This window comes from Gracilinanus agilis, chromosome 2 (assembly GCF_016433145.1).
Source record: "Gracilinanus agilis isolate LMUSP501 chromosome 2, AgileGrace, whole genome shotgun sequence".
NCBI lineage: Eukaryota > Metazoa > Chordata > Mammalia > Didelphimorphia > Didelphidae > Gracilinanus > Gracilinanus agilis.
The window spans coordinates 332,087,181-332,111,381 of record NC_058131.1 but is presented as its reverse complement, the minus strand read 5'-3'; the positions used below and the strand labels follow the sequence as shown (position 1 = coordinate 332,111,381).

At 39.3% G+C, this 24,201-nt stretch overlaps 1 protein-coding gene across 2 annotated transcripts; it reads left to right on the top strand.

The window, feature by feature from the left end:
• The first annotated feature begins 6,018 nt into the window (after positions 1-6,018).
• ATP6V1G1 (ATPase H+ transporting V1 subunit G1) lies at positions 6,019-14,654 on the top strand. Of its 2 annotated transcripts, none has more exons than XM_044661517.1 (3): positions 6,019-6,149; positions 10,246-10,268; positions 12,215-14,654. In XM_044661517.1, the coding sequence occupies exons 1-3, from the start codon at positions 6,068-6,070 to the stop codon at positions 12,344-12,346; spliced, it is 237 nt and encodes a 78-aa protein (XP_044517452.1). In that variant the 5' UTR covers positions 6,019-6,067; the 3' UTR covers positions 12,347-14,654. The 2 variants fall into 2 exon arrangements, with proteins under 2 accessions (XP_044517452.1, XP_044517451.1); XM_044661516.1 differs by having other exon boundaries at positions 10,246-10,346; positions 12,173-14,654.
• The last annotated feature ends 9,547 nt before the right edge of the window (positions 14,655-24,201 follow it).

The window sequence follows — 24,201 nt, the reverse complement described above, 5'->3', positions numbered from 1 at the left end:
TGGTAAGGGTAGGCAATGGGGGTCAAGTGACTTGCCCAGGGTCACACAGCTGGGAAGTGTCTGAGGCCAGATTTGAACCTAGGACCTCCTGTCTCTAGGCCTGGCTCTCAATCCACTGAGCTACCCAGCTGCCCCCTACTGTGTTTTTTATAAATGTTCTCTTGTTTGATTCCTTACAACAATCATGGGATATAGGTGCTATTATTATCACCTATTGTGCTATTATGAATATCAATATCATTAATTCATGGATTATATTAATACTTGTATTAATATACATAAAATATTAGGTTGTATTAATTAATAGATTAATAAATAATAAATAATGTTAGTAAATGATAACTATTATTATCATATTAATTTTACAGTTAAGGAAACTGAGGTGAACAGAGGTTAAGTGACTTGCCCAGGGTCATACCATTAGTAAGTATCTGAGGCTGGATTGGAAATTAAATCTTTCTGACTCCACGCCCAGAGCTCTGCCCATTATACAACTAACTATACAACCCAATGCCTCTGGATTCAAAGGAGGATACAAAGATGCAAATATACAAAGATAAAACTTAAATAAAGAGTACAAGGACAATTAAGGAGCAGAATGAGAACACTAACAAGTGAGAAGATCACAAGAGGATTTGAAAGACATGCTGGAAATAGCACTTGTGCTGAGTGTTGAAGAAAGAGAAGGATTTTGAGAGGTAGAGATGAGAAAGGAGAAAATGCATGATGGACAGTTAGAGGGAATACCTATTCAGGAAAGTAAGACAGGGATTGTAAAAGTTGTATCCTCAATTTGCTCAAATTGCTCAATCCTCAAAATGCTTAACACAAGTGCTGGGAACATAGAAAGTGCTTAATAAGTGTTTGTTGAATTACTAGTGGTTTAGTTTGGTTGGAATGAAGAATTTGTGAAAGAGAATATCGCTTTTAAGAGAGCTGGAAAGAAGGTGAGAGGAACCCCTTTATATCCTATCCTCTCATCTTCTCCGGTAGATTTTCCCACTAGCATTCCCCACTCTTTCTTTTTTATGTTTAACCTTTCCTTATCCATGGGTTACTTCTTTGATGTCTACAAACATGAGTAAGTGTCCTTTAACCTAAAAAACCCTTTCAAAAGACTACATCTCCATCTGGCAGTGTACATCTCTGTCCTCTTTCTGGGATAAACTTGGTGGGGAGGGGAAGGCTATCTAAGTAGTTCTTTTTGTGTGGCAAAGAATTCGAAATGGAGGGAATGACTGTCAACTGGGGAATAGCTTAACAAATTAAAGTACATATTGGTGATTGTGCTATATGCTATTGTGCTATAAGAAATGATAAGCAGGATGATTTCAGAAAAAAGTTGTAAAGGTCTGTGGGAACTGATGCAGAGTGAAGTAAGCAGAACCAGGAGAGAAACATTGTACATAGTAACAGCAATATTGTAGAATAATCCATTTTAAAACTTGGCTACTCTCAGCAGTGCAATTATCTGGGACAATTCTGAAAGACTAATGAAGGGAATGCTATTCCACCTCTAGAGAAAAAACTGTTATTCAGTGGATGTGAATCAAAGCTCACTGCCTTTCACATCAGTGTATTTATGGTTTTATTTTGGGGTTTGGGTTTTGTATGAATATGCTTTTTCAACAGTGACTGATATGGAAGTGTGTTTTGCATGATAATACATGTATGGCCCACATCAAATTATTTACCATCTCCAAGTAGGGAGATGTTGAAAATTATTATTAAATGTAACTGGAAAAATAAAATATCTTTGAATTGAAAAAAAAAAAAGAAAATGAAAAAAGCTATCTACACTCATTGCCTTTACTTCATCTCTTCTTACTCACTTTTCAACCTGGAACCTGACTTCCTAGTTTATCATTCTATTAAAACTGCTCTTTTCAAAATTATTGGCGATTTCTTAATTTCTAAATCCGAGGGCCCTTTCTCAGTCCTCACCCTTCATGACATCTCTGTTTCACCGGACACTATTGACTACCTTTCTGGATATTCTTTTATCTCTAAGTTTTCCTGATACAGATTCTCTTGGTTTTTCTCCTACCTGCTTGTTTCTTTCCAGTTTTCTTTGCTAGATCTTCATCCTTGTCACGCCTACAAACTGTGGGAGTATTCCAAAACTCTGTTGTGACCCTCCATTCAGCTTTCTTTATCATTTCTCACTTGGTGACATCAGTTCCAATGGATATGGTTATCATCTCTATGCAGATGACTCCCAGATTTATATATATTCTGTCCCAATCTCTTTCCTACGCTCTAGTCTTGTATCACCAACTGCCTAGTAAACATTTTACCCTGAATTTCCTTTAGGTACCTCCAATTTGTGTCCAAAATAGAACTCATTATATTTCCTCTTAAACTTACTTCTCTTCTGAACTTTCCTATTTTTGCTAAAGAAACCAACGTCCTATCTATCCAGGTTTAAAATCTTGGTGTCATCTTTAACTCCTCACTCTCCCTCACTTCACATATCTCATTCACTTCACTAATTAAATGTTGGGCCTGGTTAATTCAATGTTCTCAACACTTTTTTCAACCATTTCCTTTTGTCTCTTTACAAAGCATCTGCTTTAGTCCTGGTTCTCATTGACTCACTTGGACTACTGTGATAATTTTGGAATTCATCTCCTTATCTCAAGTCTTGCTCCACTCTAATCCATTCTCAGCACTGCTGCCAAAATGATGTTTCCTAAACTCAGATCTGTTCATGCCATTCCCTTAATAAATAAATTATAGTGGTACTTTATAGAGCACTGGGCAGGTAGGTGGTTCAGTGGGTAGTGAACCAGGCCTGGAGATGGAAGGTCCTGGGTTTGAATTTGACCTCAGACACTTCCTAGCTGTGTGACCCTGGGCAAGTCACTTAACCCCATTTGCCTAAACTTTACCATTCTTCTGCCTTGGAACCAATATACTTTGTAACTATTCTAAGACATTCAGTAAGAGTTTAAAAAAAAAAAAAAGAACACTGGCTTTAGTTAGGAATTTTGAGTTTTAGTCCTGGTTCTTTTGATAATTTTGGGAGACTTTGAGCAAGTTACTTCTCTAACTGACTCAATAGTGTTGCAAGGTAAAGAGCATGGAATTTTAAGTCTCTTACCTTGTATTGGCATATAATGTATGGCAGGTGATAACATATAACATGTACACAGATAAATAAGTACAAAGTAATTTGAGGGTATAGGGAGAACATTATCAAAAGTGAGACCAGGAAAGATCTTCTGCAGCAGTTAGAATTTGAGCTGAGGTACATAGGATTTTCTGTCTCTTACTCTATGAATCTATTCTATTCTTCATTTCTTCTTTCTTTTCTTTTTTTTTTAAACCCTTACCTTCTCCCTTGGAACGAATACTGTGTCCCATAGCTAGGAAATGTCTGAGGCCAGATTTGAAGCTAGGAACCCCTGTCTCTAGGCCTGGCTCTCAATCCATTGAGCTACGCAGCTGCCCCCTATTCCTTATTTCTGAAAGGAGACAGGAAAATGAAGGTTTCTGAGAACAGGGAATGAAACATAATCTTCCGCAAGACAGAGGGTACATTTATATAGTACATTATTGGTTGTGATCACTCTAGTATTTGTATTGGGTTTGTTGTGGTTCGGTTGTTGTGGACTCTTCCTGACTCCATTTAGAATTTTCTTGGAGGGGAGCCATTTTATTCTCCTGTTCATTTTACAGATGAGGAAACCGAGGCAAACAGGATTAAGTGACTTGCCCAGGTTCACCCAGTTAGTAAATGTCTGAGGCTGGATTTGAACTCATATCTTCCTTTATCCATTCCCCCACCTACCTGACCTGCTGTAGTGGATAATTTTCTTTGTTATAAACCCCCCCCCCCCCAACTCCTATCAGTATTTTTATGAGAGGAATCCCAACTAGGTTTGGGAAGACTTAATTCATCCCCAAAATGGGAAGCTCACAATAAATCTTATAAAATAGAGAAATTTATTAAGAAAAAAGGTTAAATAGTCTGGAGACAGTGAAAGTGGAAAAATGCTTCTCAAAAGAGGCAGGGAGATCATGATTATATATCTTCTGAGACAAAGAGGGGACTGCATGATAAAAAGGGAATTAGAGAAGGTGTGAAGGGGGATAAATGAGGGAGATTCTGAGGTTTGACTGATAGTCTGTCAATAACCCCTTGTGTGTGGTGCCTTGATGTCTGGGGTGCAGGCAAAATGGTATACAAAGCCATTAATATCTTTGTGGAAATAATTTTTTTTGGTGGTGTGTGCTCTTCATTTATTTATTTAAAATTTTATTTATTTGTTTGTTTTTTAGAAAACTTTTCCATGGTTACCTGATTCATGTTCTTGCATCAACCCATGTGTTCAAGCAGTTGTTTTTCTTCTGTGTTTTTACTCCCATAGTTCTTCCTCTGAATGTGAATAGTGTTGCTTTTCATATAAGTCCATCAGAATTGTCCTGGATCATTGCATTGCCGCTTGTGGAGAAGGCCACTGCATTTGGTATTTGCCATAGTGTATCAGTCTCTGTGTATAAGGTTCTCCTGGTTCTGCTCCTTTCACTCTACATCAGTTCCTGGAGGTCTTTCCAGTTCACATGGAATTCCTCCAGTTCATTATTTCTTTTAGCACAATAGTATTCCATCACCAACAGATACCATAATTTGTTCAGCCATTCCCCAATTGAAGGGCATATCCTCTTTTCCAGTTTTTTGCCACTACAAAGAGTGCAATTATAAATATTTTTATACAGATCTTTTTCCTTATGATCTCTTTGGGGTATAAACCCACCAGTGGTATGGCTGGATCAAAGGGCATAGTTCCACACTTTGGGCATAGTTCCAAACTGCCATCCAGAATGATTGGATCAGTTCACAACTTTGTGGAAAGAAATCTTGATGTTTAAGGTGTAAACAAGATAGGTACATGTCACTGAGATAAGATATATATCATTGTAAGAAGTCAACATATCTGGAGGATGAGCTAAAGGTACTAAATGTGTACCTTTGTTTGAGGGGCTCAGATCATAAATGTATATATCTCAGACCTCGTGTTTACACAGTGGCCTCTTGATTGTACCTGGGCTCTCTCCAGCCCCTCCAGATTCTTAAGGTTAGAGGCCAGTCTGTTCACTGAGTATTCTTTAGGGCTTAGGGGTCTCCAAGATTTCTCCTGGATCCCTCAGCCCACCACACTGTGATGTACCCTTCTTTTCTTTGCAGATGTGAAGGACTTTATATGGAACATTTCATATGTTGTTGAGATTCCCCCCTGCTTTTTTTATTCTCAGAATTGATTATGTATGCTATCAGATTCTATTGCATGTGAACTGTTTTTCATCCCACCTCTCCCTTAAAAAAAATTATTTGTTGGAGGGAAGCTGGGTGGCTCAGTGGATTGGGAGTCAGGCCCAGAGACGGGAAGTCCTGGGTTCAAATCTAACCTCAGACACTTCCCAGCTGTCCCTGGGCAGGTCCCTTACCACTCTTCTGCCTTAGAACCAATCCACAATACTGATTCTAAGACGGAAGGTGAGGGTTTAAAAAAAAAATTACTTCTTACAAGGGATGAATCACTAGCTAGAGGAATGAGGAAGAAATGATTTTTCAAATGAAGATCAGTAATGCAAAAGCAAAAGATAGTAAAATTTCAAAAATAGAAAAAAAAAAAGACTTATGTAGTGACAAAAGGCATAACTAAAAAAACTTTTTTTAAACGTTGGGTTGGACTAGATGGTCTCTATGGTCTCTCCTAGCCCAGCAGGCCATGATTCCATCTGGAAGCTTCCCCCCCAGTTTCTTTAGGATTGTCAAGTGAGATGGTGGGGGAGGGAAAGTCTGAGAGAAGGAAAAGTTCTCGCGCATGTCTAGATGAGCCTAAAGCTCTTGCCCTCTCCCTCACCACCTCCCTCTACCCAACAGCCAATCATTTGACTGGATTAACTGAGAATGGGCGGGGTGCGATCACTGAGCTTCCGCCACGATAGTGCCGGCATCACGTGACCCAGCAGTCGGGCGGGGCGAGTCAGCTGACCTGAGGTGAAGCCCAAGTAGAAGAACAGTTGGGATTTTCCTAGATCCTGCACTGTTACCGTCGCCATGGCCAGCCAGTCGCAGGGTATCCAGCAGCTGCTGCAAGCGGAGAAGCGCGCCGCGGAGAAGGTTTCTGAAGCCCGCAAACGTGAGCGGCAGCAACTTCTGGGGCGCGGGGGATTGTGGGCCCGGAGGAGTGGAGGGGAGTGTTGAGCAGGAATTAAGTTCGTGCTCTATGGGGACTGTTTATGAGTTAGGGCTGATGTATGGGGAAGAGGACTCAAGAGGTGTAGGCACAGGAGGGTGAGCTGTGGTGGGCGGCCTGAATCAGAGAGCTTGAAGCTAGTGGGATATTGTGGATCTTGGGTTCACAGCCGCACTTTGAAGGCTTTTTTTTTTTTGGCCTCCCAATCTTGTGGGATGATACTTGCCTCCCCTTCCTCCTTACATGGTCATTAACTTCCTTTTGGCTGGCGTCCTAGGGACAGGATAGGGCGGGGCTAGATGTTGAAGTTGGTGGGAGGAGTGGGAGAAGAGGAGAGAAACAATGGCTTAGGGAGGGACCATCTATACTGGAAAGTTAGGAACCTTCCCCGAAGTTAAATTCAGCCTCTTATCTCCTTTTCCAGGTTCATTTCAAACTATTCTCCTTCAGAGACTGGATGTTTTTTTTTTTTTTTTTATCAACCTGAACACTTTTCCCCATTATGGGTTTTCTGCCTCACTGTATAGGTTCCTGGATCAGAGTCTTTGACCCTTCCTTCTTGCCTTCTTGCCCTGTCTCATCATGTTTTCTTATATGACACTTTGGATTTTTGCCTTGCTCTTATTACCATTCTACCTTATATGCTACTTAAGTGTGTATAAACTACTACTCTTTTAGCTTGTAAGGTTCTTTTAGGTAAGAACTTTAATCATTCAATTTCAGCCTTGAACATAGCTAAGCCAGTCTTTATTAATTGCCTATTGTATGGTAAGTGCTGAGCATACAGAGAGAAAAGTGAGTTTCTACCCTAATGGAGCTTACATTCGTAGAGAGGAGACATATAAATACATAACTAAGGTACAGAATATATTTAGAGTAAATACAAAGTAATTTTGAAGAGTAGATTAACATTAGGGAGGACCAGAAAAGGCTTTTTGTACAAGATGGCACTAGAGCTTTCTGTTTTAAATGGGACAGTTACAGACAAGTAAGCATTCTAGGAATAGGAGACACCTAATAGCACCTAATAGAAAAGTGCATAAACAGGAAATTGCAGTGTCCCTTGTGCAGACCAGCAAAAGAGCTAATTTTAGAGGTATCATGTCAGATTGGATATAGTATGGTACTTGGAGTCAGGAAGACCTAGGTTCACATCCTTCCAGGAACATTTATTTGACTGTGTGATCATATTCAAGTTACCTAACCTTTCTGAAAAGCCCATGATTCCCTTTCATATAAAGTAAGGATTATAATGTCAGTAGTACACAACCTTTTTTAAGGAATTGGAATTAGGAAAAGTGCTTTTCAAACATTAAAGCTATATATTTTGATAATATTCATTTAATATTGGAAGAGGAAAAATCCAGTAGTCTTAGTTAAACAAGCCTTTGTGGATGACTTTCAGAAGAATCACCACCTTCTATTCTTTGTTGAATGGTAGAATTCTAGTTTCTGATCACTAACAACTTGTGCAGAATTGCCAAGGAATGTACAGTGGTGGATAGTGTAAAGGAGGAATTGATATTAGAGGGCAGATTTGCCTCCCAAGTCATTCTTTAGACTTTAAGTTAATTTTTTACATTCAGTCCTAGAAATACTAGAGCATTTAGCTGTGGATGAAGAACTAAACACCTGCTGGTTGCAGTTCCTTCACTGGTGCTTAGTCACAATGGAGTTGCTGCTTTTGCTGGAGATATCTCTGCATCTTAGTCCCATAACTTTTTTCATTCAGTAAAATGTGCTGAGGGCTTCCAGAGGCTTTCTGATTATACAAAAAACAAATGCCAACCTCTCCTCTCATAGCTCTTAAATGTTTTTTTTTGTTTTTTTGTTTTTACCCTTACCTTCTATCTTAGAATCAATGTTGTGTATTGGTTCCTGGGCAGAAGAGTGGTAAGGGGGTTTAAGTGACTTCCCCAGGATCACATAGTTAGGAAGGTCTGAGGCCAAATTTGAATGACTACTTCCTATCTTTAGGTCTGGCTCTCAATCCACTGAGCCACCTAGTTGCTTTTAAAACCTTTAAAGATTTTTAAAATTGATCTGTGGAGAGGATTTGCACAGTTAGGATATTACTGAATTGGCACAGGCCTGTTTCAGAGACCATTGTATAAATCATTTGGCTCAAATGAAGAAGAGTAATGGATGGGAAATAAGAAAATGTAGTTTGGGATGAGATCGTAGAAGGCATAGTCTAAAGATTTTTTTTATTTGATCCCTTAGAGAGTGGGAACCACTTGGAATTTTTGAGTTGGGATTGAAATGTTCAGAACTTTACTTTAGGCATATGACTGGCAGCAGTATTGAGATGGATCCAGGTTGAGGAAGCCCTTTTAAAAGACTTCTGATAACATATGATAGATAATGAGGACTTGAAGTTAGGAATGGTGAGGAAAAGATAGTTGGAAGAAGCATTGCTAAAGTAGAATAAACCATGTAGGTGGGGTTTGTAAAGGGAGAAAGATAATGATGACTTAAGGTTTTAGCTGGAATGACTAAGAAAAGGATAGTGGTGCCAGTAACTGAAATGGGGAAATCTACTGAGGAGGAGGGGCAGGTTTTTGTTTTGTTTTTCTTAGATAAATGGATATCTAGAGACCAAGCCTGAAGAGAGACAACTTGAGAATTTCCGTAATAAGCCAGAAGGGACTAGTGACAAAAAAGCTAAGGCAATTGAGTTGCAAACCCCTCCCCCCCCCCCCAAAAAAAAAACCCAACAACAACAACTAGCAAACTGAGAATGGAAAATTGGGGGTGAAAGAAACACAGAAGGATAAAAGAGAAACAGTAACAATGTCAGTGTCAAAAGACATATAAGGATCCCAGAAATAAAGGAAAGACAGTTTGACAAAGATTGGAGAAGACTCAAGGGCTCCAAAGGGAAGAGGCAACTATCTGTAGGCCTCAGACACAGAAAGTGATGTTCGGACAGCAAGGTAGCACAATAGATAGAGCATCAGGCCTCTGGTGGGGAGGACCTGGGTTCAAATATGGCCTCAGATACTGTCTACCTTTGTGATCATGGGCCAGTTAGTTAACCTTAATTGCTTGCCGCTCTTCTGTCTTAGAATTGATACTAAGAAAGAAGGTGAGGGCTTTTTTTTTTTTTTTTTTTAAGTTACCTCCTAGGTCTTTTTATTGCTTCTGGAAAACTGTTTACAGGCCAAGAATTTCTTTTTCCTCTACCTCCAGTACTATCTTTGGGTTTATTTCAGACTTGAAAATAAGTACTGTTCAATATGGGCTTGCTATAATAGAATATTGGGCCTAAGAAAACTTTTTTGTTTTTCTTTCTCTTCATTTGGTTTTTCCAGAAGTGTCCTGGAGATTTAATTGGGGGAGAGGGGGTATTCCCTTTAGGCAGCATTGATACCTTCTTAGCTTATACTATACTAGCCATCAGGAATGATTGAGATAGTTCTCCACTTATTGAGAAACTGAATGGAATTAGTGTAGGTAATCATGTTAAATACCTCATCTTTAGTCTGGTTTGGAAAAGAACTTCAGAAGGTAAGTTACTTATGAAATGTGGTCTGATAAATTGAAGTTTGGTGATTAAAAAGAGTGGTTAGATGGTAGAGTTGGAGAAAAGGTCCTTATGACCTTCCTGAAAAGGTTAGGAACATTACATGTAACTTAATGTCTGTCCCCATTGGATCAAGGATGCACATCAGCCAGATTGGACTCTTAATTGTGTGTTTCACATCTCCCTGCGAGGCAGCATGATACAGTGGGTAGGAGACTAGTGTTGGAGTCAGGAAGACCCAAGTTCAGATACTGCTTCAGATACTAGCATTGTTTCTTGGCAAGTCACCTAGTCTCTCTTTGCCTCAGTTTCCCCACTCATAAAATGAGGAGGTTGGACTTGATAGCATTTAAGTTTCTTACGAAATTTATCATCCTTCCCTTTGATTTTTACATAGCCCAGGGTCTTCTTAACTATGTGCTTTTGCTTCCTATTAAAAATCTCCAGTGTATTTTAAAATCCCCTTTCTATCTCATAATGTCTTTCTGATGCAACTCTCTCTTTTGAAAACAGGAAAGAACCGGAGACTGAAACAAGCAAAAGAAGAAGCTCAGGCTGAGATTGAGCAGTACCGACTGCAGAGGGAGAAAGAATTTAAAGCCAAAGAAGATTCGGTTGGTTCCCATTTGTTGATACCCTCCCATCCCTCCCATCTTTTGATGTGGAGACCATACTGCTGCCCTTCTATTTTGAAGGATGCTTGCCCCCTGCATGGTGAATACACCACTAAGAGTTAGCTGAATTTACTTAAGTTCAGTTTCTGTAACTGATTCTGTTAAGCTATAACCATAAGCAAGTTTAGTTTGGGAGGTAAGAACATCACTGGAAATGACCAGGTTGAAGATGAAGATTTAGTAAATGTAGCTATGAAAATTACCTTATACTACTGCTCACAAACCTAAAAGAATTGCCTTTTAAAGGTGTTGGTATTAAAATTTGAAAACATGTGACTTGTTTTCTTCCCATTTCAAACTTGATACTACAAAATTGGATTCTGGAATGTTTTCCTTAGTTACAGGAAGATCTTGTTTCTGATAGTTTTTCTATAGGATATCTATGTGTTCTTGGCTTATTCTAAGTCATACTGATAAGTTTATGATTCATTATCATTTTCCTCTGTCTATAACTTTGTGACTAAAACCTATTTTGAGACTGTTGGGGTTATTGGTGTGACTGAGAGCTGTCAAACTTAGGATTTTTTCTTGTGTGGAAACTATGAGCCCATAACAGTGTCCCTATACTATGTTCATTTACATTTGTATTCTTTCATTTAATACTGAGCATAAGGGACAGCTAGGTGGTTCAGTGGATAGAGAACCAGACCTAGACATGGGAAGGTCTGAGTTCAAATGTGACCTCAGATACTTCTTTAGCTGTATGACCCTGGGCAAGTCACTTAACCCCAGTTTCCTGGCCCTTAGCTCTCTTCTGCCTTGCAACTGAGTAATCTGCCATAGATCTTAGTATTGGTTCTAAGACAGAAGAAAAGGTTTTAAAAAATACAAAATTAAAAATATTGATATAACAAGGCTATCAGAAGAAGGGTTATCCTATATGAGTAACCATTCTGTTCCCCCAAAAGTTGATAATTAAGTTCATATAAGGTTGAAGCATAATTAATGTTTTCTAGGATCATGATTTATGTCTGGAATCTTACCTGGGCTCATATTTTGAAATTGGCACAGGGTGAGAGAGATTCTTTTGTGATTGACTGGATTGAGGTGTGTATCTGGAAAGATAGTTTTACATCTTTTTATTATTTCTTGAGTATTTTCACATAAGATAGGAAGGTTTAACTGTAGAAACTGAAACCTCTTCCTGTTCAAGTTTATTATTGCTACATTTATGTCTTTGTGCATTCAGTATTTTAGACACCCCAAGCTCTCTAACTTAGATACTAAGATATTGGGAGTATTGCTATTTGTAGATGGGAAGCTTTTGTTAAAAGTGATTAATGCTGAATTATTTATATTATTGGTGAAATTGGGTACCTCTTTAGACTAAGCAATGTACTTGCTAGAAGCATTTCTTATACTCTTTCTTTTTTTAGCTTTCTTTTTAAATATAGGAAGTTAATATATATAGGTTGTACATGTGCTATTATACTGTACGTATTTCCATGTTTATCATGTTGTAAAAAGACACATCACTTACACTAGAGAAAAATTCATGGAGGAAATACATTGAAGAATGACATGCTTCTGTTTGTATTCAGACTCTTAACATTTCTTTTTATAGCAATGGGTAGCCTTTTTCCCATGAGTCCCTTGGAATTGTCCTGGACTCATTGCTGATAATAGTTAAGCCATTCACAGTCACTTGTTGTACTTTATTGCTGTTGCTACATACCACATTCTCCTGCTTGTGCTCACTTTACTTTTTATCACTTCTTATACATTTCCTATAATCTTGACATTTGTTCTCTGCCCTTCCCCACCAGGCTCTTGGTAGCCATGGCAGTTGCAGCTCTGAAGTAGAGAAGGAAACCTTGCAGAAGATGTCTGTTCTTCACAACTATTTTCAGAAGAACAAGGAGGAAGTCCTGGATAACCTATTGGTTTTTGTGTGTGACATCCATCCAACAATCCATGAAAACTACCGCATAAATGGATAGGATATAAGCTCATTCAATGGATAGGTTGGCAGTTCAGTTGCTCTCCTGTAGAATGTGAAGCTTTAGCTGTGCTGCAATTCCATTTTTGTGTAAAGATTTTAAATTATTTCTGTATAATATTTGATATGGTACTTCAACATTTTTGGAGAATCTAGCTTCATACAGACTGAAGGCTCATCCAAAGAGTTAATATTCTTTTCGCTAATTTCATACTAACTCATCTAATGAGTACAACTTTTCTGTGCCTTTTAGTGGGTAAGCAGGAGAATGCTACACTGCTTCCTAGATGACCTTAGTGCTGAAGATAATTCCTGAAGGAGTTAAAAATTATATGCAACTCTGTGTAGTTGTCTCAAAGACTTCATTATTATAAACATCAATGAAGCATTGGGAATTAATGGGCATCCTTTAAAAAAACCCTATCTAGATGAGGTTTAGCATAATATGTTATTGATATAGCCATTTAGAATCCTTTGAACTACTTTTGATGAAGTAGAACCAGCTGACAACTCAGGTGCTTATGGATACCTTGTTACATTTAGTATGTAGATGGTCACTTGAAAGTCAAGACTATTTAATAATGTGTTCCCTAGCTTGTATCTTTTCCTTTGGCTCACATTTAAAAAAAAAAAAAGCAATCCAAAAACCCAGTTGCTCTATAATATGCTGTTTGAGAAATTAATAGCCCCCAAAGCATTTAGGAAATGTGTATCGTGGGTACCTTAAGGGGAAAGAACATTAAATAGCACATGCTAGTCTATTAGCCTTTTTCTCATGGGTCCCCCCACACTATTGACTTTTGATGTCTTGTTTAATTTGCAAAGTGATTTCTAGTGTTCTGGATGTGTAAAGCCTGTAGCAGCCTCATGCCATTTACAGGCATGTAAGTGTTTAAGTGATAATGTTTAGATCACTGAAGAGGATTGTATTTATTGAGCACTCTTGCTCAGCATTGTGTTGGGTACAGTGAGGCAGGCACTAATAGTATAGGTACAAAAGGAGAAGATACTAGCCAACCCTCAAGGAACTCTTTAGTCTCCTCTTTGCTGTTGCTAAGCTTTTTCAATGAGGGAGAGTACACTGAAATTTATTGAGGTTTCTTAATGAAAACCTCATTTCAGTGCTGATCCATGCTACTTTTGCTAAGGGAAGGTTATTAGTAGCTGCTTCTGTTACCTTAGTAGCATTTTCAGAAATCTCAGGGGTTTTAGAAGTATCACTGGTACAACTTTAAACTTGGGATCTCAGAGGTTTATAAGACTTGCTAACTTTAGATCTGCCCATTGTTCCCCTAGAGAGAACTTCACCATAGTCTCTTCCAACTCTGATTCTCTCAAAACGGCTCTGCTTGTCTTAAATGAGTGTTTTAGAGAAGTGCCCCTGAGTCATTTGAAAATAGTTGTACTGTAGTTTTGCCAATAGGATAGGGACAGGGGCTGGACCTCTTGTTCTTACTAATATAGGGAATTCCTGATGAAGACACTTCTACAAATGCAGGTCAGCATTTGTCTTAAAATCTATTTGCCAATAGTTTTTACCTCCCAAATTCAATCTGTCTGAGAGCTCCCTACTGCCATAACTCTTTACATAGTGGCTTTGTTCTTAAGCAGACTTCAGTATCCATTAACTTCCCATAGGATCAATTCTAGTAAATATTGATGGAAAATTTAGAACGAACACTCATCTGCCACCACCTCTTCCAAACCTTGGAAACTTAGCTCATATGTCATGTGTTAGGAAATAATCAGGTTAATCGTCTGGTCATCTTTCGAGACATTAAACTTGGTAAGGGTCTAAATCCTATTCCAAGGGACACAGTTGCCTGCCTCTCCCAATGTCATAAGCCTTAATACAGCTATACATCAGGGAAATTGTCCTGTTCTGCCTAGGACAGGAAAACTTGCCTATTATAAACTTTTTTACTCAACTATGGCTAAGTAGAGGGACTATCATGGAGTTTATGCTTCACTGCTCTGCTCCCATCCCAATTCTGCTTCTTACTGGGTGGAGGTCATGACACTAACCCTTCTGGGTAGATTAATCTGCATTTTATATATGGATGAGTTGACTAATAGCATTCCCGTTTATATGGCACTTGCTTTGGAATTTTGTAGTGTAGGTAACGCAGTTATTAGTATTCCCAGTTGAGGGAAATGGCTCAGAGAGGATAATTGAAGGGGAGGGGAGCTAATCCTTTGCAACAATCCAATTTAAATATGGGTTACTAACCCTTTTTGTACAGTGCCTGCCTTAACATCTGTGCAAAAATATTAAAAGTAAATGATTAATAAATGCTTTTTGAACTTAATGTGTAGTTTTTGTTTTTTGGAGGAGGAAAAAGTGTATGTCAAGGTAAATTCTCAAATAATAGGGGAAAACTTTTCTTTATCTACAGGTTTGTGCGTCAAATAAAAGGGAAAACCTATCTCAGGGCATTTCTTATGTACTATGTTGTGTCCCACTGACAAGAACTGATGTAGCCTAACCTCAGGACTCCTTTACCTAAGTAAAAGCTTTATTCTCGTAGTCCAGCTTAGGTCAACAAATGTATAGTCAGAGAGTTAGTTATAAGAACTTGAGGAAGTGATTTCATCTGTGGTTCAGTTTCCCAGTAAAGAGAAGGTTGAGCTGAGTGATCTGTAAGGGCCCTCTCACTTTAGACAGTCTTAAGATTCTTGAGTAGTTTGGGAAGTAGCAGTGAATTTGGCTTAGTGAAGAAATGGAAAGCACCAAAGAAGCTAGAGTTCCAGAATGGATGTATGGAAAGTAAGATCAGAATCTAATGGGAAATCTCAGAATACTACAAAGTATGTGCCATGCTAAGTAAAGAGTTACTAAATTTGGTGGGAGGCAAAACAGTTGGGTAAAGGCTGGGAAAGTGTGAGGAATAGCTTGATGGTTGGGAAAAAAGTTCAAGCGCAAAGCTGTTACAGCAAAAATTTTAAACCAGGTTTAAGATTTTGTGCCTTGAATTTTTTGCCATTTTCATGGCAATGTTAAAACCAATGTTAAAAAAATTTTCAAGGAAGTTTGAAAAAAACACAACTGATTTGGCTTCTGGTCATGCAAATCGAAACAAAAAATCCCCCTAATACATGTCTACATGATCTGGCAAAAAAGAAGAATTCCAGTTAGCCATTTCTAAAAGTGCATATCTCTTGACATTGTGGATTGAGAGTCAGACCTACATATTGGGAGGTCCTAAGTTCAAATCTAAACTGAAACACATCCTAGTGGTGTGACCCTGGGCAAGTCACTTAATCCCCATTGCCTAGCCCTTACCACTCTTACCACTCTTCTGCCTTGGACCCGATACATAGTATTGATTCTAAGATGGAAGGTAAGGTTTTTTGTTTTTGTTTTTTTAATTATCTGGTGGTTGACCATTTGGTAATAAATCTCTAAATTTACAAAGGCAGCATACGTTGAGAGTAGACCAATAGTGGGCCTTTTCAGGTTGACAGAGCTTGCCCTCCACAGATGAAGTCCTGTAAGAATCCATGGGGTTCTTATGGGGGCAGCTGGGTGACTAGATTGAAAGCCCGGCCTAAAGACAGAGAGGTCCTGGGTACAAATGTGGACTCAGACACTTCCTAGCTGTGTGACCTTGGGCAAGTCACTTGACCCCCATTGCCTAGCCCTTACCACTCTTCTACCTTGGAACCAATACACAGTATTGATTCCAAGATGGAAGGTGAGGGTTTCAGAAGAAAACCAAACCAAACCATGGTTACTTGCATACTTGGAAGAATGAGGAATTCAGTAGTACTTGAGCAGAAATTTTAGATTAAAGGAGGCATGGAGGACATTCAGAATGAAGGTAGAGGAAAAGTAAAGAATACAGTACTAATGAAGTATGTTTTTGGTGGAATCACAACAATTTACACAGACTCCCCTTACGCATTTGGCATATGTCATGCTGTCAGCATGTTATGGCTTCAAAGGGGATTCTTAACATCAGCTGGAAAATGTATTGCCAATGCAGAACTTCTTTCTACCATCCAGCTCCCTGAAGCCATAGCTGTTGTTCACTGCTCTGCACACACAGGTGGCACTGACCCTGTCTCCAGGGGAAATGATGGAGCAGATGCTGCAGCCAAACTGTTATTTTTAAAAATGATGAAGGCAGATATTATAAGGGAAATTAGTATTTTTATTAAAGCCATGTAAATCGACCACACGTCTGTAAAAAATTCAAATTGCCACCTCTGCCATTTTCTTTCAAACCTTCCCTACTCCTCTCAGTCCCCCAGGAGCCCGCTCAGGTAGCAAAGAGGGCCCCCTCCAATGAGGCCAGGAGTCTTATATCTTTCTCTTACATCATCACACTTCCTGTCTGCCTCCATTTTTTAATAAGAGGAATCATGGGAAATGTAGTTTCCAAAGTCCCCCAAAACATCCACAGGAAGTTTGTCATATATCTACATTTCTTAAGGCTCAAATGAGCCCCCAAATACCTCTAAATGGAACCCCCCAACTTTCCAAATAACAATAGGAAATGAAAGATATGGGAGGGAATTAAACTTCCAGGGGATTGGATGAATGAGCATGCTATTTAGGGTGGGGAGATTTGGAAGAAAAGATAAGTTTATCTTTGGAAATTTAAAACTGAGGGACTAGTGGGCCATCTTGGTAGAAATGAAGGCAATTGCAAAATACCCACTATATAGCTTTTTAAAAAATTTTATTAACAAAAATTATTTTCCCGAAAAAAACTATTAACTGTGTTGGCAAACATGGCATTCGTGCTGGAGGGGGCTGCTCTGTTCCCCCTCTCCACCATGCCTAAGGACATTTCTCACATTTCCCTCCCAGCAGCCCAGTGAGAGCACTTTCTCCCTCTTCTGTCTAGAGTAATGCAGAGGAACACAGGCAGGGCTTGGTGCAATTTGGGCACATGATCTCTAAAAGGAAGGAATGTTTTTAGTAGCTAGAGGTATAGAAGCATTACCTTCAAGGTATGGCACAGGGCCCTGCACAAATCCAACTAATGATATCTTGCTGTCCTTCATAGGCAATCTTTGAAGGAGGAAAGTAAAGACCTCACTCCTCACATACCAGAGTTTTAGTTTCTTCCCTTCAGAGCTTCCCAGTTCTCAATCAGCTACTGATCAACTCTATCTAGATAGCCTCTAGATATACTGGCAGAAGAAAACAAAACCTAGGTCAAACTAAAGCTGTTTAAGGCTACTGAAATTGTATGACTTTAGCCCAGGGGAAGGAAAAATCCCTACCTTTGAAAAGGTCAATTTCTAAAGGAAAAAAACAGAACAAAATACAAAACATTAGCATTTAAGACTTTTTATTATACAACATGTTCCCAATGTTTTAGTGTAGTTTTAAGTATTGATACCTTTAGAAGCATACATGCTACAAACTTGCAAAAGACATCATTTCAAAGTTTAATTATTTAAAAAATTTTACACTTAATTGGTTTTCTGAATTTTACGTAAAAATACTTAGTTTTAACTCTAACAAGATAGGGCATCTTGCCATCATGCATTTTGTATGTGTGTGTGCTAGTTTCATGGACATTGCTTGGCTACCTTGGTCACCTGATCTATTTCCACTGGATTTTTTTTCTTGTGAGGTCTTGTCAAAACTAATATATGCAGGGGCAGCTGGGTAGCTCAGTTGATTGAGAGCCAGGCCTAGAGATGGGAAGTCCTAGGTTCAAATCTGGCCTCAGATACTTCCCAGCTGTGTGACCCTGGGCAAGTCACTTGACTCCCATTGCCTACCCTTACTACTCTTCTGCTTTGGGGCCAATACTCAGTATTGACTCAGAGATGGAAGGTAAGGGTTTAAAAAAAAAAACAACTAATATATGCATCAAAATCTCATAATCATCTTTGGCTAGAATTTCAAATTTGAACCTTTAAGTCACTCAGCAGCAGCTAATGGAAACTTGGACGAAATTTGAAAATGGACTGAAACAATGATTAGCCCCAAATGGTAGTTATGTTTGTGCAGAGTGGAATTTTGCAGGGGAGCTTGCACCCCCAGAAATGGCTCTAATGGGCAGACAGGAGACTTAGATGTTTGCAGAGAAAATTCGGCCTTTATTATGAAGGGGGAGAGAACGGGAGCACAGCCCAAGTGGTCTCTCAGCAACAGTGTTCATAGGTGTACAAATGAATTCACAATTTATAGGAATTTAATACAACGGTGCCTTGAATTATCCACTACCTGTGTGTGACAATAATGTCTGAATATGTGATAGTCTCTTTATCTTGTCTTACCTTTCTAAAGTTTCCCAGCTCTTTATGAATCATGGGAGTATTTCTCAAATTAACACTCAGTTTTAGTCATAATTCAGGAATGTGCAAGGTCAGAGCCATAGTCTTTCTAGATAGGGAGACTAATTCTCATGAATATATCTTCTGGGCTCCATGGCCTCCTCACTGGACTCTTTGTACTGTAATTTTCCATGGGACATTTTCTTAACCCTTGAAATGCCAGTTGGAAGTCAATTGAGGATTAATAATAAAGAAAAGGAAAGGTGTTTGGCCACTTTTAAATAAGTACTCATAATGAGAAGGGGCTAGGATGGAGGATGTCTGCTGTTTGTTATGCAGAGATGGGCTTCTTTTCTCTCTTGCCTGAAAGGCCTAGCTGAGCCAATCTATAGAGGAGAGTTACCAGGATAATTGATCAGAAATTCTCACTACTACTATTAATCCTAATGCTAACAATAACTGTGAATAATGCACTACTGATTTTTTATTCCACACATGTTGAATTTTAATAAGTAACACATCAGCATTTAAAAAATTGTAAATAAGCATCCAAATGTTTTTACAAGTTTTTAGCATTTATATTTTGAATTTATTAAAAGATAAAAATTATACTAATACTTTCATGTTTATCACTAGTCATACAAGATCTTATATTAAGCAATATTGTATTAAATAAGATTATACTTGAAACAACCCATTGTAGCTCATAGAAGTTGACAAGTTTTGTATGCTGTATTTAAAACCTTTCTCTTTAATAGAAATGGGCATATTCAAGGGTCCTTTTTTTCCCTTTTCTTTTCTTATGAACTGGCCTCACTTAGCTTTGGTGGCTTTGAAATCTTGGAAGACAGATGGTTAAAAGACTTTGGCATAGCCTTTGTTGAATGATTTGGTTTATGGTTGTGTGGGTGGGAGACCTGCAGCAGTCAATTCAGAACCAGGGCTCCTTCCATTTTGGTGGGGACAGAGCAATTGCTGGGAACATGTTAACTGGAAGGAAGGGCAGTATGAGCTGACCTTGATTTTAGGGCATTCTTTGACTGAGCTTCTCATTGTCTGTTATTGTTTTCTGGTGTTTTTAAGGTGGAAATGTATGTTGGGAGCTTGAGGTGAACCCTCTGGGTTTGGGAAGGGAACCCTTTGCAAGAATACAAGACTATAGCTTAGCTTAGAAATAAAAAAGAGAAATTGATTCATTTAGAACTCATGTTGAATTTGGTTGGGAGGACAGCTAGATGGAAAGCTGCCTCCTTGAGGACATCAATTCTGGGGTCTTTATACCCTTTTACAACAGGTGGTACAAGACTTCAGGAGGGCATGCACTCAGGCACAAGACTGGGGTGGGGGTTGGTCATCAGACCGGGGTCAGCTTGAAGACATAGGGGTGACCCTTATAGTTTAGGGGACAAATAGATATCTTAGATACAACTCCATAGTATCAAAGCATAGACTGGAGGTGTTTCTCTGTGTCCATCTCAAAACCTAAAGGATGATCCAAGGAGGGTAATTCTCTCAGGGGACTTTCCCTTTGATGTAGCAGGGTCTTATTGGGAGTTTTTGATATTTTAGGGTTAGTAGTCACAAAGGATGCAAGGAGCAAAGGAATTTTCCTGCTGACAGTTTGGCCTGAAACACTTCTATAATTTGGGGGTACAAGGTAAACCCAGGGTCCCACATCAGAAAGATAAAAATGTTTAAAAGATCATTTAATTACAGTATTAGGATTAAACTTTGCAATAGTCAGCCATTTAAAAAAATGAATGTGAAACTGATAGGCTTAATGCTCTTATTTTATTCTGCCAAAAATAAGAGAATCCATTTCTTATAATCATTTCTCTGATGGCATCTGCTACTGTCCTCAGGGGCCTGACAATTTGAGAATAAAGTTCAGGTAAGCTTCCTGTCTCTGTTTGGTTGTTATCCAGGCCTGTCTGATTCTTTGTGAGCCCCGGGCCACGAACACACCCGGAACTTCTGTCCTCTACTATCTCCAGAAGTCTGTCCAAGCTCACGTTCTTTGGGCCTGTCTGGGTAACAGTATGCTGCGTATGTTCTGAAACTGGACTTTGGATCTGGGCAGGAGAGTCACTTGACAGAAGCCTGGGCAGTAGAAAAAGCATGAGGACTAACTGAGTTTGGGTCCAGGCTAGAAGGGGAAAATTTCAAAGCTGGAAGGGATCGGAACCAATTTCAACTCTTTCATTTCACAGATGAGGGAACTAGTCAGTCAGTAGATTTAGTCTCCCAGATCACATGGACTTCACATGCCAGCCTTTCTCTGCTGCATCCATGCCCTTCCCCTCTTTCATTCAGTGGAAAGCCACTTACCTATCAAATAATTCAGTGTCGAGTGGCACCACCCTTGTCCTCAAGGATCTTAAGTTCTGATTAACTCAGTATTGGTACAGAGAATACATTGTAAAAGTTTGGAGAACTGGGAGATCAATGAAGGCCATCCGTGAAGCCTTTTTTTTTTTTTTTTTTTAAATGCTTACCTTTTGGTCTTAGAATTAGTACTGTGTATTGGTTCCAAGACAGAGGAGTGGTAAGGGCTAGGCAATGGGGGTTAAGTGACTTGTCCAGGGTCACTCAGCTAGGAAGTGTCTGAGGCCACATTTGAACCCAGTGTTATAGGGGTACAAATGGTGAACCCCTGGGTTCTAGAAGGAAACCTTTCTCAAGAATGAAAGGACTCCAAACTTAGCTTAAAAGTAAAAAGAAAGATTTATTAGTAAGATAGGATTAATGGCCAACAAGACTGCATGAGTGGAACAACCCTGGGGGGTTGCCCTCCAAGACATGGCACCGCAGCATGAGTGGAGCAGCTATTGGGGTGGCTCCCTCAGTCCCCCAGTTCAGGGATTTTTATATTCTTTACAGTAGTGTGGACATGACTTCTTGCACTAAGGCATTAGGTGGGTGGGGGGTCTGTCTGAGATCTTCTGGGCTTAGGCTATCAAGGTGTGGCCCCATCTTTGTCTTTCTCTACCTCCTAAAGGATGTTTTGCCTCAGAAGTCACTAGGACAGGAAGGGGGAAGGGAATTTCCCCATTCACAGCCTGCCCGAGTTAAGGGGTACAGGGTCCCTGCCATCTCTGCACAATGCCCATGTCACCAGGACCTTCTGTCTCTAGGTCTGACTCTCAATCATTGAGCTTCTCTCGAGTGAATCCTTTATGAAAGAGAGAGGATTTGAGCCCTGCAGGATTTGTTTAAATAGAGGAGTTTAGAGGACATAATTATATTAAAATGTACATTTTATTTAAATAATTGCACAGATATAAAAGCTCTAGCTCTGCCTCTCCCCTCCATTCTTTTTTTTTTTTTTTTTTTTTTTAATAAAAGTAGGTTAATCTCACTTTTACTAGCCCATTGCTTCAGTACTGACCTGCTTTGGCTAAATGTTTTTGCTCAGTATATGAAGACCTCTTGAATCTCTACTCATCTCCAGTTTCCAGACAACTGCTTAATCTTCTGAAAGATTATTGTTCCTCTGAAGGTGAGAAGTAAAGCAGCCCTTAATGTAAGCCAGAGTGAGTGGAAGCCATTTAGGGATAGGGACAGGGGATGCTGGAGCTAGCTACAAGTGGCTCAGGAGAGCCAATTGTTAAATTTTCATTTACTCCTTCAAAATCAGCAAACTATAAATCAGGATTTCATTTATTATTTTGTTGATTGTCTGGACTTAAGAAAGCAATGGAGAAAATGTTAATGATGTGAATTTGGGGGCTGTTGGGTAGCTCAGGGGATTGTGAGCCAGGCCCAGAGACAGGATGTCCTAGGTTCAAATCTGGCCTCAGATACTTCCTAGCTATGTGACCCTGGGCAAGTCACTTAACCCCCATTGCCTAGCCCTTACCACTCTTCTGCCTTGGAACCTATACATAGTAGTGATTCTAAGGTGGAAGGTAAGGATTTAAAAGAAGATAATGTGATTTTAAATGTCATATGTATATATTTACATTTTTCTGAGAGCTTTTGTTAAATATTTGCAACACCCTTCAGGATAAGGATATGATTTGAGGACATGGAAAACTTCCCTGCTCTTAGGGTTTCTCCTCTCCCCCTCTCCTCATGACCCAATAAGCATTATTGAGTGATATCATTAAACATCTGTTGAATTGAATGAACCTGATGCCTGAAATTTAGCCAACAGGAACTATCTTTAATCTTAGAATTATTATTATTATAATTATTAAGCTTTTTTTTTTTTTAAACTGGAAGGTGGCTTAAGGATACAGAAATGCTGTAGCTGGAAAGATCTTAGTAATAATGAAGAAACAGGCATCCATAAAGGACTAGGAAGAAATGACTGTGTCCAATATTAGTAGGAAGAGTTGGGTGTAAACCCAGGTTTATAAGCATTCTGTGGAAAGTGCTCTTGCCATTACAGAGTGGAATGGGGGTGGGGAAGTGTGAGTTAAATAAGAATTGCCTTCTCCAAGATCTTCTATGGAAAATTCTAGAAAGGCAGAATAAAACATAAAATCACTAATACTTCCATGTGAATTTGTCAGGTTGTTTCATTCTGTCAAAAGAAAGAGCAGGGGATGAAAGAGGGAGAGGGAAGGGACAATGGAGAAGCTAAAAAGGAGAAACTGGTTGAGAAAAGGAAATATCAGGGTTTCAACTTCAGGGCAGCCAGCCCCAGCGAAAGGCTTCCTTAATACTGGTACCTTCAGACAGAGCAGGAGACCTGGGTTCTATTCCTGAATCTGCCACTAAATGGCCTTTGTTGTCCTCAGCAGGTGGTTCTGCTGGTTTAGCAGGTCCTGTCTCTGGACACCAATTTTAAAATGAAGAGGCTGGACTAAATAAATGACCTCTAGAGCTCTTTCTATTGCTTCCTTTGTAGTAGAAGAGAACACAGGTATAGAAACTAGAGGCAAAAGTGGAATCCTACATCAGCTAAATAACCATAACTAGCTTTTAAATAACCTTATTTGTTTGTTTGTTTGTTTATTTATTTATTTCTATTTTAAACCCTTAACTTCTGTGTATTGGCTCCTAGGCAGAAGAGTGGGAAGGGTAGGCAATAGGGGTCAAGTGACTTGCCCAGGGTCACACAACCTTTTTTTTTTTTTTTTTAACTCTCACCTTCCATCTTAGAATCAATACTAAGTATTGGTTCCAAGAGTGGTAAGGGCTAGGCAATGGGGATTAAATGACTTGCCCAGGATACAGCTAGGAAGTATCTAAGGCCAGATTTGAACCAAGGACCTCCTGTCTCTAGGCCTGGCTCTCAATTCACTGAGTCACCCAGCTGTCCCCTAAATAACCTTTTACAGTTTGCATTAATCTCATTCCATTTTCAAAATAACTCTATAAGGCAGGTGCTATTATCATTCTTTTAAACCCTTACCTTCCATCTTGGAATCAATACTGTGTATTGGTTCCAAGGCAGAAGAGTGGTAAAAGCTAGGCAATGGGGGTTAAGTGACTTGCCCAGGGTCACACAGCTAGGATACTATTATCTTTCCTATTTTACTGATGAGGAAGCTGAACCTGAGAGGGGTTAAGTGACTGGTCCAGATTACATCTTCGGCAGGATTGGAGCTCTTCTGGACTCCAGAACTATATCCCACTATGCTCCTGGTTGTTGTCAATCCACCATCT